The following is a 17,097-nucleotide window of genomic DNA, read 5'->3' on the forward strand; positions in this document are numbered from 1 at the left end:
GTGCTGGGGAGGAGTTATACTACCATATGTGCTAGCAGCTTTAGTTTATACATCGACATGAGGGAGAGGTTACATTTCCTCTCGATCAAGTGGTTTCTGTGCTTAACAGGATGTGACTGTGCATGAAGCTCTCCTACCTTTACATGATGGTAGAGCCTTGTCCCACACTGGTTTCCCATCAGGCCCCATGACACAGGTGATGGTGTCCCCGCCCACTGTTGTGTAGCCATGGTGACATTTATAGGACACCTGAGATCCAAGTTTATAATCATATCCTGTCCTACTAGCATTCATTATGTTTCCAGGGTCAAAACAGGCTTCCCTTGGTTTTTCTGCCGAGAAAGAAGACAGAATGTGTAACAAGGTAAAGTCAAGATTTTAGACCGCATAAGTTGCAATACAGCAGAACTAAAACTGCTTTATTTTTCAATAATTAAATCTGTTCATCATTGTAATATTGGCACATTTCATTATATTAACTGAAACATAAATAGGCTTTAGATCATCATTTACACCTGATGTAAATTTATAAAACATGCATAAACCTTATCAAATACAGGAAATATTAGCATTTCATTAGACACCAAATCCTATTAGAGTTTAGTGTTATCATGGAAGATGAATGAACAAATAACAGTAAAAACAAATTGAAAAGTCAAACATGGTCAAAGAAGTCTTGGTTCTTTATGAGTTGATGTGCCAGATGGCCTCCTTCTCTGTGATCACCCAATAAGAGTTCGGTGTCAGGCTCGACAGAGGAAATCCGACAGAGAGAGAGAGAGAGAGAGGGCAAGGTGGAGGGCAAGTAGGAAGTGAAACAGGGAGATGATTAAGGTTGTATTTTAATTAGAGCGATGGCAGATGAAAGGTAGTGAATTAATGACTAAAGTACAGAGGTGTGAGGCAGCATGATGAGACAGACATCAGAGAAGAAGATAATCTTTTTTAATTACGGATAAATGGAGTGAGGAAAAACAGGAGGAAAAAAAATGAGTTTATAAAACTTGACAGAGCAGATCTAGTCTCTAGTCAAACAATCACTAATCAGTTCCACATTGACTCTTGCGGTTAAATCACTGTCAGTCAGGCAACGTTTGTAAAATCAGGATGAGTCACAATCTGTGGAGGCAAATAACTCATGGGCCGACGTGCAACAGCATGCCCTTTCAACTGAAAAAGCCTTGTGATGTGAGGGAGAAATTAGGAGAGTTAGCAGAGGGGGATATTATCCAGTCTGCAGAGAGCAAACGCTCCTGTATCGACATTTTAATCATTACACTTCATAAACACACACTTCAATGACAGTGCACAGAACACCAAACGCATATACATTAGTTATTATCATATAAATTCTCTTCACTAGAAACATGATACAGCATTGATTTGTCCTCCATGATGACAAATAATTGCAATGCATATTCGTGAATATAATGCCAAGGTGAACTGATTTATGAATATAGTTGTGAACTTAAGTAGTTCTGTGTAATTACATCCATAGTGCAGTGCTACCTTGAAATAGATTACATTGATTACGACTGCTGCTATTCTACTTCTATTAGTGTCAGAGGAGTAATTCCACAAGCACTGTTACTGCACTACTCATACTATACAACCAATACTATAATCCTGTTCTGCTTCAGTCTTGTTATATTTGTACTACTATTAACATTTAATTTGGCAAATTTGACTGGTGTAAAACATTTTGGTCATTACATTCAAGGACTTTATGGCCATTTTTGAAAAATGTGCAAGTGCAGATTGTGAAGTCAGAAGTTCTATAGTTTAATTACCTCTGTATTCAATGGCAAAGCCAGACATGCCCAGTGAGGCGTCAGATCTGAACGCCAGGAAGAGGCTGTTTCCACTGCTCTCTATCCGCTCGGGGGCCTGGTTGCCTTGGAGACTTGCGAGCAATGGCCCATTAGAGTCTTCACCTTCGTAGATATGCAGGAAGTCGTAACTTGGCTCCATGTTAAAACTGAGGATGAAAGAGAAAAAAAAACAAAGATTCTAGTCATATCATCATGTCGCTTGTTTGTGTGTGTATGTGTGTTTATCATTTGGCCAACTCTCTGAAGAATTAATCTAGTGAGCATAAACTGCTTCATTTAATGATTGGCAATGAGTTTGTGTTATCACTTTTTAATCAGCTGCTAATCTTCTTAAATTTGTTTTGACGTGTTTGACATGTCTAATATCTTGAAAATGGAAACTCTAAGTGTTTGTTTTTGTATTCTTTGAATTTAAGACAGTGATTTAACACCAGGAAAACTGCTAAATTATTTATTTTTCACTCATGCATCCGTGTGTGAGCTGAACATTGCTGAGGACTAACTGAGACAGCTGAACTCATATCCAAAGCCTACAGTAGCATGTTTCTTTCATGCACAATTCTTTAATGATTTAGAAAGTGTTTTAATGCTGGCCTTCGCACATACCTGGCACATAAAGACCTGCATTTGTGTGTGTGTGTGTGTGTGTGTGTTGTCAGAAAAGAGACAAAATGAGAAAAAGTATGTTCCAGTGTAGCTGTACTGACTACTATGGCATAGGTACCGATGGCAGGGGCACTGAAGAGCAATCCTCTCATGAATGATTTGGTCTGCTAACTCTGTTCAAACATGACCTCGTGGGTCACTGCAACAAACCAGCAGAAAATACAAAGAATACTTTCTCTGGTTAGGAATTCATCACATGACAGCAAGTGAGCGTTCATCTTGCCAACGTTGATCTAAGCCAGCATCCAAAAGCAAAAAACTGTGACTGACCGGCTGAGAACATTGTTTTCTTCATTAAGTCTTTCTTCTTTTGCATGTAAATGGCAGTTATAGCAGATGTTAAGAGTGTCAAGGTGTACTGTTGTATCAACAACTGCTGCAACTTTCCAACACTACTTTCTGCTCCAGGTAAAAGAAACACGTATGAGTTTCTCTGCTGTACAGTTTTCCAAGGCTAGGACCATACGGTAACTGAAGACTTGAAAGTAGTGTTTGAAGCAGTAGGGAGCCATGTGGACTTTTTAAACTTAATTAACATGTTCATTGTTGAATGTAGTTTAACCAAGGCAAAAGTGCATGGATTGAGATTCAGATCATTGGTCACAATATAGGAATCCTGCTGCTTAAATGTTTCTTCAGACTGTGTCTGGAGGTTCTCCCTCAGACAGTCCTGGAGATAACTGTGTGGTGCTGTTCTAGCAAATCCAGTCTAATACATGCAGATTGCAGCTACAAACACAATTCTCTTGGTAAATTTAGTTCATAATACTTTGGAGAGCAATTAAGTGCAAAAATGATAAATAATATCAAGAGAAAAATTAGATATCATTCAAATTAAACTGCCACATTAATCCATCATATTCTCTTGTTTTGTCTCCTAATGTGTCTTCAAACTTTTCTGGGGTTTTGGTGTACTTCAAGACACAAGAAGGCAATTAATATCCGAATTTAGCTGCACATAAGCTCCTTTGGCACTGACATAGCAATTAAATGCTTATACCTTTAGCTTTAATACATTCTGAGGATAGATGTTAAACGACTGTCATAAAAAAGAATGTAAAGTTCTTATTGATCAGAAACAGGATAAGGTTCTCATGAAGAAGATGGTTTGAGACAAGGGTCCGCTCATTTTGAGCAGTAAATCCACATTGGGGGATATCAAGTCTCAATTTTATAGTACAACAAAAGGGGACTTATCTCTTTAGCTGAAAAATATCAAGGCAAAATTTGGTCATTTTTTCCCCCTTCGGCAATCTGGAGAAAATCCACTGCTTTTATCTTATTAACCATGTGAGTAACAACAATTTTCACTTTTGTTCAATTCATAAGATCCTGAAACCTGCAACTTGTACAGAATGCATACAGCACTGTCAGGACATGAAATGTACATAAACACTACCTAAATACAGTATAAAAACAACCCAGTTTGGTAATGGGAGAGTATCTACAATTAAGAAAAGCAAATGAATGTACAAATCAGCCCATCTGTTCCAAAACAAAGTGCTTCAGATAACACCAACAAGCACCTACCAGAGGGTCTGACTGCTGTCAATGCCTGCACCTCACTTCAAGAAAATTAGCACCTATATGCTAAAACTTGGCTGCATCTTCTACTTAGATTACTGTTTAAACAGTTGCAGGGAGTCTAAATATACATTGGAGGAAGCAGGGATAATACTTAAAAAAAGTTGGTCCAATAATATCCAGAAAAATGTGTCTCTCTTTCATGTTATGCGCACTATTGACACAGAAATGATCCCACTAATGAAGCTGTCTCTAAACAGTCTTCTTCTTCACTGTGTTATTATAAAGGGCAAACCTCAGTCGCTATAGAAAAATTGCTATTCATGTTAAAATGCCCAAAACTGTGGTCTCCCATTTCTGCCACTTGACACCCTCTCCAAAACCAAGGCAATTTCAGAAAACCTCCATGTCAAAACTTTACAACATAAATTAAGTTCTTAAAAGCCTGGTCCAAAAATAGTTACTTTACCCTAACATGACACCTACACAGGGGTAAAAAACGATATAATTCTACTAGTTAAAATGCACATGGACCTAAAGTTATGCATTATTTAGAGAGTGGCCTCTCTGAGGGAATGTTGGGGGTGCCATGATAGTGTCAGCAGCACCTAGTCTCAGTCAGATCCATCCCTCGCTCCTCTCCATCTTTAAACAGTCTTGGCCAACTATGACTGGCTCTGTTCAGCTCTCGGTAAAGTCCAACTAGCTCCTTCTACCTCTCACACATGCCATGACTGTCACTTTGCTGAACTGCTGATAAGACGGAAAGATGAGACCTGTATGTGGCATCCGCTTTTCTTTCAAACTCATGCGGCCTGAATTGCCTAGTTTCAGCACACATAATTAAAAAGTTTTCACAAGAGTTTGTATCTGACAGGGACAGAGAGTATAGCAGTTAGTTCCTGGCTCAACTTGCATTGAAAGGTGTTAAGTACTGAGTGAGACATGGAGATGGAATACAGTTGACCCCTGAACTGACATGCATCAAGATTTAGAACCTCTACTATTAAGCTGCAAGTGTTTTTTTCTTCCAGTTATTAAAGCCCAAACCCAACACACAACTGAAAAATAATTGCTAGTTGTCGTAGCAATCCCTGCCCTGTCTATCACCCAAGGAACTCCAGAGAGGGGGAGGGGCCTTATGGAGCTGGCAAAAAAAACAACCTTGTCTGGCAAACCCTCATATCATACTGTACCGACACGCCATTAGATCATATGGAAAGGGCAATTGAGCTGCAGTAGTGTTTCTGCAGGTCATAATGCAGTTTAGGACCAAATTCTTTTTTATATTTTTAATTTCTAAATTTTTTTTTTTGCGATTTTCATTGGAAGTATTCATGCACACAATCTGTAGACTGCCACATGTTATTTGTATAAGCCTACCTTTTGAAGATAAGGGCGATTACAAAGTCTGGATTGACTCTGATTCTCCAATCACACTCCTTCCCTGGGGGGTAAGGCTGGGGGTAGTTAGGAGAGAGAATCACTCCTGAAGGACCACTGACGTTGCCCCCACAGGTTGCTGGAGAAAATAGAAAGAGTGAGAGTGAGAGAGAGAGAGAGAGAGAGAGAGAGAGAGAGAGAGAGAGAGAGAGAGAGAGAGATATGATTGCACAGCATTGGCTTTGGGGTAATTTGGAGAGTCAATCACCCCTGATTGACCACTCATAAAGCCCCCACAGGTAGGCAGTGTGTAGGAGAGATAGTTAGTGATGAGAAATGTGGCAAGGGTAGGTTAGGAGAGAATATTCCTGGTAGACTACTGATATTACCTCCACAAATAGCTGGAAAGGGTGGAAGAGTCAAACAGAGAGTGAGAGACTGTGAGACTTGGAAACAGAATGTAGAGCTGGGGTAGTTAGCAGAGAGAATCACCCCTAGTGGTCCTGTTATCCCACAGTAGAGAGCAGGAAAGACATACTGGCAAGAGAGACGGCTAGATGCATTCAAGCAGCAATTCCATGATGTGAAGGAGAAATGTGAAACCCAAAGAGGTGTCTTGGGGGTGGTTGGTGGGTGTGAACACATTATCAACAGTAAAATAGAGGCAAACAAAGGCATTAACAGCTGCACATCAGTCCCATGGAGACACACACATGTGATAGACTACTGTCTATTGGTTTAATCTTGGGAGGTTTATGCCACCCAGGGATTCAGCAGGTGAAGAGTGCAGATGCGGGAAGAGTATGCATGATAAGCAGAGAAAATAGAAGGAGATTCAAGCCATGCAAAAGGTGAGTTCACAAGCAAAAAATCGGAGACAACATCAAGAACAAAGCCATGTATTTTTACATGTATAGTTTCAAGGAAAATCACAAGTCTGCGTGACCATGCTGGGGGGCTTGCTGATAGTGTAGGCTGATGGGGGGCAACAGAAAGAGAGGCAGTCTTGCAGTTTTCAGTAATGTTTATCTTTGGCATGTGAGGCAAATGTCTAGTCCTTTGCTGCAAGCTGAGGGGAGCTGCAGGAGTTTTTCCTGCTTGCCAACATTGTTTTCCATCTTCCCCAATGGTTAAAATCCAGCACCCTGGAAGCCTCATCACTGGTTATTTTCTTATCCTCAATCCTGACGAGCAAGAGCTCCAGTGATCTTTTACACAAGATGTGAGATGAAATCAATTTGGATACAAGAGTGAATAATGAAAAGGAGCAGAACAATTGTTCCCCCAGCACAAGAGTTTGTCAGAAGTCCTCAATATAAAAGTAGGGCCTGAGAGGAAGGATTTGTAGACTACTTATGTCAATAAGTGTCTCAGCATTTTCCCAGGAAGGGGTCATATGTCATTTGTGAATGAAAGCCAGAATCAATTTTCTGGGAAATATGAATTGGCAATATCCCATCTAAAGACCTGTTATTACAAGTGAATATGCTGGCCGGCTGTGTTGTGTATGACAAAAGGAAGATTACTGGGGAAGGCCTATTACTGCCCTCCACACGAAATCCTGGCCCACCCCCTATCAGCATTGCCATGCATGTGTGATCAATGGTAAGCCAGGACTATTCTGGAAAAGAGGTGCACATGAGAACAGCAAAAATCACTAGAGGTGCCTGGAAGGTATTCCCACTAATTTAATAGGATCTATGAGTGAAAGAGGCTAAGGTCTAGAGGTGAAAAATTGCCAGAAAATCAATTCTGGCTCTCTTCAAACATGATCCCTTCCCTGGGAAAATGCTGGGACGCTTCTGAGGAAAGCTGCATGTGATTTGGTATGAATTACACTTAATGGAATACTGATTGCACCTTTTTCCCCTACATTTTCCAACTAAAACATTATGACAGCACGAAGCCACTTTCCTTCTTCAGTGAGGAAGTCAAGTGTATCAGAGGCAAGAAAATAAAGGAAAGAAAGCACACCTGAGAGTGGGAGACTGGAAAACAAACTGAGGAAGAAGTGAGTGAATGAGGTGTGGAGTGGGATGTGGAAGCTCACTGAGCTCTTAGCAGCAGGTGGGCCTGATGGTGATAATAGGGGAAAAGAGTAAACAAGCTGCATTTTCTGCAGTTTGTTAGAGGAAAAAGAACAAAAGAACACTTCACACACCCGTTTCAAGAGCCAGGTGCGTAGGAGAGGAACGAGTGGATCAAAATTTGCAAAGAGACTCATATACTACCTAACTTGCTTAATATATTCTTGTGCAGTATTTTACTTTTAACCCTTTCCCACTGCAAACACAGTCATACACAGACCAGGGTAAACCCAGACAAAAAAAGATGATAGGTTCTGTTCCCGACGTGAATAAATGAGGAGTTACTTGGATTTGTTTTCTCCCTCGGTGTCCCAAACTCTGTCACTGCACCAGAAACAAGTGAAAGATGTGAAAATAGCAGCACAATGTAGCATCTCAAGCGAGTATACAATCTTTGTTAGCTGCAGTAAAAGCAGAATGGAGGACAGTGTTTCTGTTGTATTTTTGTTACATTTACTTATTTATTTATATGTTTATATGTTTTACATCTTTCAAACTCAGCATCAACTGAAAGATTTCAGGGCATCTGTGTGGATGAGGTGATGATAAGTCGCAAAAAGGATGAATTATGGTTCCATGAGCAAAGCCAGCAATGGAAGACTCGTGAAAATATTCAGTGAACAAAAATCGAATCCAGGTTAAGTCTCACAAAGCTAGGAGTATCCTAACATATAGCTGACGCAGCTGAGCTGCCCCTTTAACATGTGTCTAACATGTTAGAGCTGCCCCTTTAACATGTGTCTAACATGTTAACACTACCAAGTAACTGAAGCTTGCTCAGGTGCCTGATGAAGTTTGATGTGGTAGGTACAGCTTTCATTTTGACAACAAAAGCATTGAATATAGTAGTTCTTTTGTCTGCTTGACATGCAGCTCTGCATTTAGTTCCTTAACGTGAAAGCATCAAATAAATATTGTTCACAAGTCCCACAGACACGGAAATATCCGCAGTCTAAATAGACTGCCGGAGTGTGATTACTAGATGATGTGCAGAGTGACGCAAGCTCAATGTTTATAGCTGTGCAACTTAAGCTGACTGCCTGAAGAAGCTGCAGGCATCACCGCCAGAAACGGGATATTATCTAACACTTGAGCATCATCTGTACTCATGTTGACATATTCTGTAGTCCATAGTTCGATGCCTAAATTTCCTCTCGTGCTGACTCAAGGTTGTCGTTATTTCGAGCATTGTTCAAGCAGTGGTATGGCATTTCACATACTTTCTGAAAATAGCATTATAAATACAGTATCAGTGTGATGAAAAGACGTCATTTTGTGATATTTACAGTGCTACAAGATACTAGATACTACTAGATGGATACTTGTCATTTCAATGTTTCATCTCTATACAGCAGCATTACATGTACAAGTGAATGTATCCTTGGTGAGGGCTTCTCAAAGGACGAGTTTTAAAAGTGCAACTTCTTGTTGTGTAAAAGTATTTATTAACCTTCAGAGGAACTAACAAGGCACTCCGTCATCTAATTACACTAAGCACAAGACAAGTCACATCGGGATCTGATTCGGTGATGATGATGATTGATCGATCAGGTTCAGTATGCTCATAAAATGGTAATTAATCAAAGCAGCACAGTGAAAGTAAAATATTCGGATTTTACAAGTTGGGGAGAGAGGATGTTTGCAGTACAGTCTGTCACTGTCTGGAGGGGACGTGGGAGGTAAAAGAGAGAGGAGCAGACAGCACTGCCAGTCAAACAACAGGCTAAGCGCAGACTGATAATCACCAGCTGGACCCATGTTTTTAGAAGTATTGTCACTGCAAAGTTTAAGCCAAAAAAATTGAGAATTACAATACCAATTTTATCCATCCATCCATTTTCTATACCACTTATCCTGTTAAGGGTTGCAGGGGGGTGGGGGGGTGGAGCCTCTCCCAGCTGACATTGGGCAAGAAGCGGGGTTCACCGTGAATGGGCCAGTCCATCACTGGCCCATCAGGCGCAATTAGGGGCTCAGTATTTTGCTCAAGGACAGCCGTTCTACCTCCGAACTATGCTGGCCCAGTAACAATTACATTCTGAATTTAAATGTTGAGTGTTTTGTTGTTGTTGTTGTTGTTGTTGTTCTTGTACTGTGGGACAATAATGAATTTTTAATTTCAAACAATCTGAATCCCTCAGAGTTTAAAGAGCTTTTGGAAATTTCAAATGACCACTGAGAAGAAACTCACCTTCGAGCAAAAGGAATATCAAAGCTAATTTGAGAAGAATATATAAGGCAGTACATCAGTCAACACTTTAACATTAAATGCGAGATCAATAAAATAGTGTATCAGTCAAAAATCTATAGGGTTTTTATATGAATTATGGGCCTGTTGATGAGTTATTTTACATCCCAGCACAGCGCCACAGCTCTAGCCCTCTGTCTGCTCCTCCATAGTAACCTGTGAATCCACAATATCAAACACAGACAGTGAATACAAGGACTGCCTGTATGAAGCAGGTAGAACTATTTGATCACATTTACAGATAATCTCATCAAATTCACAGACAGACCTTGCAATATTCTGATTTAATTTTGAGTCCAACTTTAGCTTACAGTATGGAAGACATCTGGCACACCAGCCACAGAACCATTCGGGATTATGGCTCACCTCACCAGCAGGCTTCAGTTGATTGGCCCCGAAGAAATATGTCAGACATAGCAGAACAACTGTCGTTCTTGTTGTTTTATCTCTACACTTCACACTGAAGATTTAACTTTGAATCATTCCACCTGTCGAGGTTTTGTGAGTCTTTTATCCTGGGATTTATTCATTAGAGGAAGCAGTGTTGCTGTCTGAAGGACGATATCTAAAAATCATAGTATCTCGGGGCTTGTTCATATTAACTCTGACATTTGTGGGCAATATAACCTCAATAAATTAAGAAACCATTTACAATGAGTTCTTAGGTTATTTGTAAGTAACCACAAAGTCAAGGAGACCTACCTATACATGTTGGAGGGTCCGGTTGCCAGTAGAATCTGTTATCCATCCGTACACATGTGATGGTGTCCTGGCCTTGCAGCTGATAGCCAGGATCGCACTGGAAAGTCATACTGTCACCAGGCTCCTTACTGTCCCCATATCGAGATCCATTTACGGGGATGCCGGGGTCATTACAGGTTGTTGCTGTTGTGGCTGGAGAGTGTGAGAAACAGAGCAACTGAGACAGAAAAAAACTCAAAGAATAGCATTATCTGGAAGCTGCGTGGACTAAATTATGGAGTCCATCATGGTGGGTGCTAAAAGAGCTCATTGCCAACAACAAGAGACATTTAGTTTAATAAGTTTGTGATACATGAGGAGATGACAGAAGCAGCCTTGGGGAGCCATCAAATTAGTATCAAATTAGTTAAAGGGTGATTTGGGCTAAAATGATCATTGGTTGTCTATTTTTTTTTTTTTTTTTTTTACAAAATATGTTAGGTATTTTAAATTTCTTTGAGATAAGGATAACAGGTTACTTACAACCTCAATTATTACAATCACATTACCAGAGGTCCCAATGTAGTACGAAGCTCATGAATAGTGTTTAAAGGTAAACATGTATTAAAGCCAGTGCCATGTGCAAAATGTGCCAGAAAAAAGCATAATCTGATACTTCAAAGTTTTTTTTTTTTAAATGATGAAAACTATGACTATAGAATGCACCTATCTGTATTTACAGTGTTTACTGTTTATTGTCAATTTAAATTTTGTCCAAATCTAGGGGTCTCTTGAAGGTGAGAGACTGTGCTGTGGAATACAATTAAGCTAAGGGAATAGGAAAGAATATGAAATATTTATGCACAGTTTCTAACCTTTGCCCTTTTTCTAACTTTTCGCATAATTATATATCTTTGTCTTAGGCCTCTAAAAGGAGCGTATTAACTCAACTTTGGCTATATTTGCCTATAATCCATAAACATGAGATAGCAAAAGGACACCTGAAGACATGGCTTCATTTCAGGGGTTAAAAGCTCACATTGTTGGAACAACTTCCATGAAACGGGAAACAGGAAATACAGCATTTAGAATGAGGGAGAATTAGAAAGCAAATCCTGTCTGGAATGATAATAACAACATATAAATTAGATTTTTGATGAACTTTATTCCAACACCTGGTGTATGCACAAACATTCCCAGTAAAAATAGTTTCCAGTAGAAAAAACAGATCTAAAATCTATCTAAGATCTAAAATATATGTTTGTATTCACATCAACCCCCACCCCCACCCCCCCAAAAAAAACAACAACAAACAACTCAAAATGATAAATCCATAAACTTTTCCTTAAATATTTTACTGCAGTGATAAATATTACCCCTGCTTTGGTAAATCAGCACAAAGGTAAATATAAGGAGTGATTACCATATTAATTGAATAACAGTGTTTTCATTTGCATGTTAGTGAGTGCAAATATTTATTGTTTCAAATATAACGCAAATGACAAAACAGCTATTGGTATTTGGTTTATCCCTTGAGTGCATGTGTGGACGTGCAGATTTTCTTTTGTGCCCTGTGCCCTGCATCGGTCCCACTCAGGTCCTGCAGTATAACAACCGTGTGACCTGAGCTCCACACCCAACATTCCTTCGGTATCAAGACATCAACAAGTAAAGAGGATAAGATGAAAAGGCCAGCCGTGTCCACCTGTGCATCAGCGATTAGGCCAGCAATATCTTTAAGATGGATTTTCGCCCTGCTGCAAGGGTTGTCTCTGTTCTGTTCACACCGGGCTGGCACTTACTCTGCAGGCCACCTGCTCATTTTGGGCTTGCTTTCCTGTGAAAGAGCTGCAGTATCGGGCAGATGCCTTCACAGCACTCAGTGTCAAGGAGGATGTTGACAGCTACTGGACTGACAGCACAGAACTCCCACCAGAGGAAGAGCATGGGCGATGGGCAAACCTCAGTTCTATGAGGGATTCAAGGCCACAGGAAATTTCCCACTTTGAGACATACACCAGCGTCTATAGGGACACAGGCAATGATTTTACCGCCACCCTGCAATTAGGGGAGAGCCTTTCATCCATCTTACTTCCCAAACTTGGAGCTGTGGAGCTATCTCTATCTAGGCAATCTGGCATTCAGGTACAGGACAGGAATTTCTGTGCCTGTCGCACAGCATCCATTTGGATATTCTCTGGCTCCACTGTCCAAGTCTAAGGAAAAAATATGGAGCCATTACACAGAAAATGGATCAGGGTTTTGCTCTACTTGGACAGTCTAATCATCATGGTCTTTTCACAGGTGAGAGAAGCACTCCACACACCTCATGCAGTGTCTGCTAACTGCCTCCCACCTATTAATTCACCTGAGAGTGAAAATAGGCTCCATCACCATGAGAGTAAAGCTATCAGCAGCCAGACTGGATGTGCTTAACTACCTGCAATGATGCATCATATCCCACAGAGTGGTGATGGCAGTCTGTGTTCATTGATAGGAAGGGTATTTGTGAGTCTTGTGGGTTTCCCCTTAGGGCTCCTCTAGATTAAGGAAGGCACTTAGGCCATTTAAAAAAATCCTCCATCTTTCCCAGGAGTCTTCTGCTGTGGTCGCACAAATACCTTATCTTGCAAAGGTCCTTGCTACACCGACCAGATGCTGGTTTGGCAGTGCTACTTTGAATGTTTGCCTCATGAGAGACACAGGAGATGACCCTCCCCTGGGAGTGGGTGCATTCTCACCAACTGTGGCTCCTCTCCTTTGGATGTTTCCCCCGGTTCCCTGATTCCTTGCCCTTTAGCGTGCATTCAGGAGGAGCATTTAGTGCTCATACTGGTGGCACAGGAACACACAAGCACCTCTTTGTTTCTGATCATGTGCAGCTGTTAGTGGGGAAACCGCAGCAGCTCCGATGAATAGAATCTGGGGAGTTTGATCAATAGGATGGTGAAGGACAAAAGTAGAATTCAGTGAAGACTCAGTACTGAGGAGAATTAAGATAAACAATGGAGGCAATGCAAAGATGCAAAGCGGGTTACACAGTCTGTATGCTACCATAATTCGAAAGGTGCTCCTGATGGTAGGAGCTGTTGTGTTTTTATGTAGTTCATGACCTTAAAAGAGGCCAGTCAAGAGTCCAAATCAAATACAAATTCTCAAGACACTTCTCTTACAACCCCCCTGTGGCCCTTGCATCATCAAGTACAGTAATAAGCAAGATCTCTCTATCCTGCTACTCTTAGATAGCACAGCAGTGCGACAACTACACAGCTAAATCCATCATTCACACCTCAAGTCCTAGCTATTTCCTGTCAGTCGAGAAGTATTTCCCTTGAGCACGGGTTTTTCCTTCACCTCAGAGAAACACAGCGGGGGAAGTGTCCCATGGACTCTACTCAGTGTGTGCTCTCACCATGTTTTGGCCACAGCAAACATCTGGGAGACAAGGCAGCTGATTATTCATTACAGAGGGCACTCTCTTTCAAAACAACATCACTGGCACTACTTGTGCAGAGCCATTACACAGTACTACAGTACTGAAGTAGTGGAACCTCTGCAGGGTGTCACGGCTCACTCAACCAGAGGTCTGTCCTTATCTTCAGGCCCCCTATGAAGGAAGGCGGTGGCAGATATCTGTGTAGTGGCATCTTTGGCCTTTGTGCCCTTTCATCAGGTTCTAACTGCACAATATGGGTCCTCTGGATGTCGACGTATGCTAGAGCTAGACAGCAGATGACGTGTGTGTGTGTGTGTGTGAGTGTGAGAGTGTGTGCGCACACGTGTGTACGCACGCAAAGGTATAGTGGTCTTGACTGCCTGTTCTCTCATTGACTAAGTTTTCTTACTCACCATATCTCTGATTGAGTTTACTGCTACAGTGGATCACAAGGACCTCAGCCAGTGAAACTAAAAGGGTGGTTCAGAGACATTTTTGGGCTGAGTGGCTCTAACAGCAAAGGCCATCACTGCACCCAGGGAAAACAGTTATTTTGCAGGTAGCACCTTCCTTTGAAGAAACAGCTGAAGTGCACACCTGATAACGTCACGGAATCAAATCTCAAAGATAGGAGGAGGTGTACTTTTTGACATGTGTGTGACAGTCCCTTCATAAACATATCAACGCTTTAGGGCTTGGTTGAACTTTACATATCCTGAGTGCCATTATTGATCTATTTAAAATATCTGCTGCTTCTCATGTCACCAATCTCACTAACTGGAGGGTTAGGGAACACTCAAAATTATGTGTGGATCAGGGGGAGGTATTAGTGGATCTTTAGAGTTAGATTGAGAAAGCAGTATTAATTGGTCACACTATTAATGTAAATATTCAAAAAGTCAATATAAAGAAAGTTTATGTCCAACATTATGTGAAAGAAGTGCTGTTTGTCATTCAATAATTTGATTGCTAATTTAATAACTGTCCATGCTTTATAAATATAACTGAGAGATGGTGTGGGCCAGTAAGCTTGACTCATCACCTTTTGAGTGTCAGTCATTTGGTGTTTAATCCACCATGTTAAATATAATAAATTACAGATAAGGCTACTTACTCGAGAACTGAATCGAAAAACCTTGCTTGCTGATGAAGTAATCAGAGTCAAATTGCAGTGTGAGTATGTTGAATGTCGAGTGGATATCCTCAGGTAAAGCTGGACCAGACCATTCTTTTAACAGGATCCCTCCGTCTGATGGCCCAGATGGACCATCCCAAACTCTCAGGATATCATGGCCGATCTCAGTGTCAAAGACGATGAAGTGGAGGCTGAGAATAGGACAAAAAAAGACACCCAAGAGAACACCAGGAGATGAGACAGAAATATTAGCAGTTTAAAAAAATAAAAAAACAAACAAACTATAATTCTTATTAATATCAAAACCAGCATGAATTCTTTAGAGTAAAGATGAACATTGTGTTGGCAATAAGAGTAATAAGGTGTACTTTTCAACACATACTGTACATGCCTTGAACGTTAGAGAATAGCATTATTACCTGAAACTCTTCTCTCGTTCATTTACGGTGTTAGTTGCTGAATAGTTTATTTGGTTGTCAGAAAGCTTATCCCACAAATTGTGTTGCATATACTTACTGGCATATCTGGAAATACATATCTATATTAAAAAAATTCTATGGCAGGTATCTTTTGATGCTTAAACATAATCTGAAATATGAATGAGAATAGTAGTTTAAATCAGGGTAGAGGCACAAATATTGGATTCAGATGGAGCTCATTTCTTTTGAAACGTATTATTTTCTTATAAGGAAAAATATGGTTGAAGGAAGCGTCTTCATCAGAGCTATAAATAGGGCTTTTCTTTGCTTTAAAAGTGATTGTTTTGACAGCAAGATCATTCATAATGGACAACTGCACACAAGTCAAGATGGCCAAAATCATACCTGTCTTGTGTTTGCAAGGCTAATGGGCATCATCCAAAGAGAACTCCTGAAGGAGTATATGTGCAAATTTTGGCTTTTTGTTTTTTTTTCCAATTGTGAAAGATTTTTGTGCAATTATAATTAGCTGCTACACTAATCAGAAAACTGGAGGCCATCATCATAATCAGTGCACATCCAACTACTTCATAATTACCTGATTGTCTTGCCAGTATCAGCCTCTATGGTCCAGGTACAGTGGAGGTTGTTGTCATATGGAGCAGGGTATCCTGGTGACAGAATCCGTCCAGACACTGCTCCGGTTATGTGACCTCCACACTCCGCTGCAAGGCAACAAGACGAAGGCTGTTCAAAACATCATATAAACTTCATGTACTTGTACAAGTTTACCTCCTGTGTGATTAACGGATACTGTATATTGTTTATTTAGAAACATCTTATATCTCTTGTCACATAATTACCACATTAAGCTGTTTGGAAAAAATAACAGAATGAATTTCAGAGCCTTTTCAAGGAATCACAATAATGACAAACTGTAAGATACAGCTAATTTATTATGAAGTACAAAGTGGATATACTGTATTGTTTCTGACTAGATGTGTCAGGTATAAGGTCAGTTCTTACAAATCACACATTTAAACAGACACACAAGGCATTTGGCTGGTTGACTCAGAAGGTTGAGCAGGTTATCTAGTAATTACAGGGTTCTTGGATTTTCCAGAGACCCTGTTAAGGTGTCCATGAGCAAGACTACTAACACCTACCAACTGTACCTGCACGGCACCTTCTGTCGTCATTTCATGAATGTGTGTAGGTATTTAGTGGGCAATGTGTGGGTGGTGAACTTGAAACATGACCTATACAGTAAATTCTGTCCATTTACTAAATGTGCTAAGTAATTTTTCATCCTTGCATTCATATTTTTTTCAAGATTATGGTGTAAAGACTATAAAATCCAATGAAAAAAATATTACCCCCTCCTGTCAAAGTGATTTGTAAAAGGTGTCATACTTCTATACATTAGTGTCTTTTGATTATGATATTTTTAACATCCAATCTTGGCTTCTGAATGCCACCAGGATCAAATCATTCTTTTGTTCTGTCCAACCCTTTTTTTTACGTTTCTGTTAAACGCTACAAGAAGCTGCTCCCCCATTTACCTGGAGGTGTGAAACCTGATTTAACTATGATAAATAGCTTATAAAGACAAATCATTAAATCAACCTTGAATCACCCAAGCTTGTGCTATACATCTTCAAGGTCACTGAAAGACTTTGAAGACAG

The 17,097-nt window shown here is 40.3% G+C and overlaps 1 protein-coding gene across 2 annotated transcripts in view; it reads right to left on the reverse strand.

Moving 5' to 3' along the window:
- Nucleotides 1-17,097, reverse strand: part of LOC147269485 (CUB and sushi domain-containing protein 1-like) — a 406,566-nt gene that overhangs the window by 97,896 nt on the left and 291,573 nt on the right. For both annotated transcript variants that reach the window (XM_086185701.1, XM_086185692.1), the window contains exons 27-32: nt 16,010-16,136; nt 14,972-15,183; nt 10,443-10,634; nt 5,406-5,544; nt 1,791-1,978; nt 138-332 (exon numbers count right to left, since the gene is read on the reverse strand). In XM_086185701.1, coding sequence (XP_086041827.1) covers nt 138-332; nt 1,791-1,978; nt 5,406-5,544; nt 10,443-10,634; nt 14,972-15,183; nt 16,010-16,136 — 1,053 coding nt within the window. The remainder of the gene's footprint in view (nt 1-137; nt 333-1,790; nt 1,979-5,405; nt 5,545-10,442; nt 10,635-14,971; nt 15,184-16,009; nt 16,137-17,097) is intronic.

The sequence above is a fragment of the Aulostomus chinensis genome, chromosome 2 (genome assembly GCF_037954235.1).
Source record: "Aulostomus chinensis isolate RoL2024-O1b breed Wild chromosome 2, RoL_Achi_v1.0, whole genome shotgun sequence".
Classification (NCBI taxonomy): Eukaryota; Metazoa; Chordata; class Actinopteri; order Syngnathiformes; family Aulostomidae; genus Aulostomus; species Aulostomus chinensis.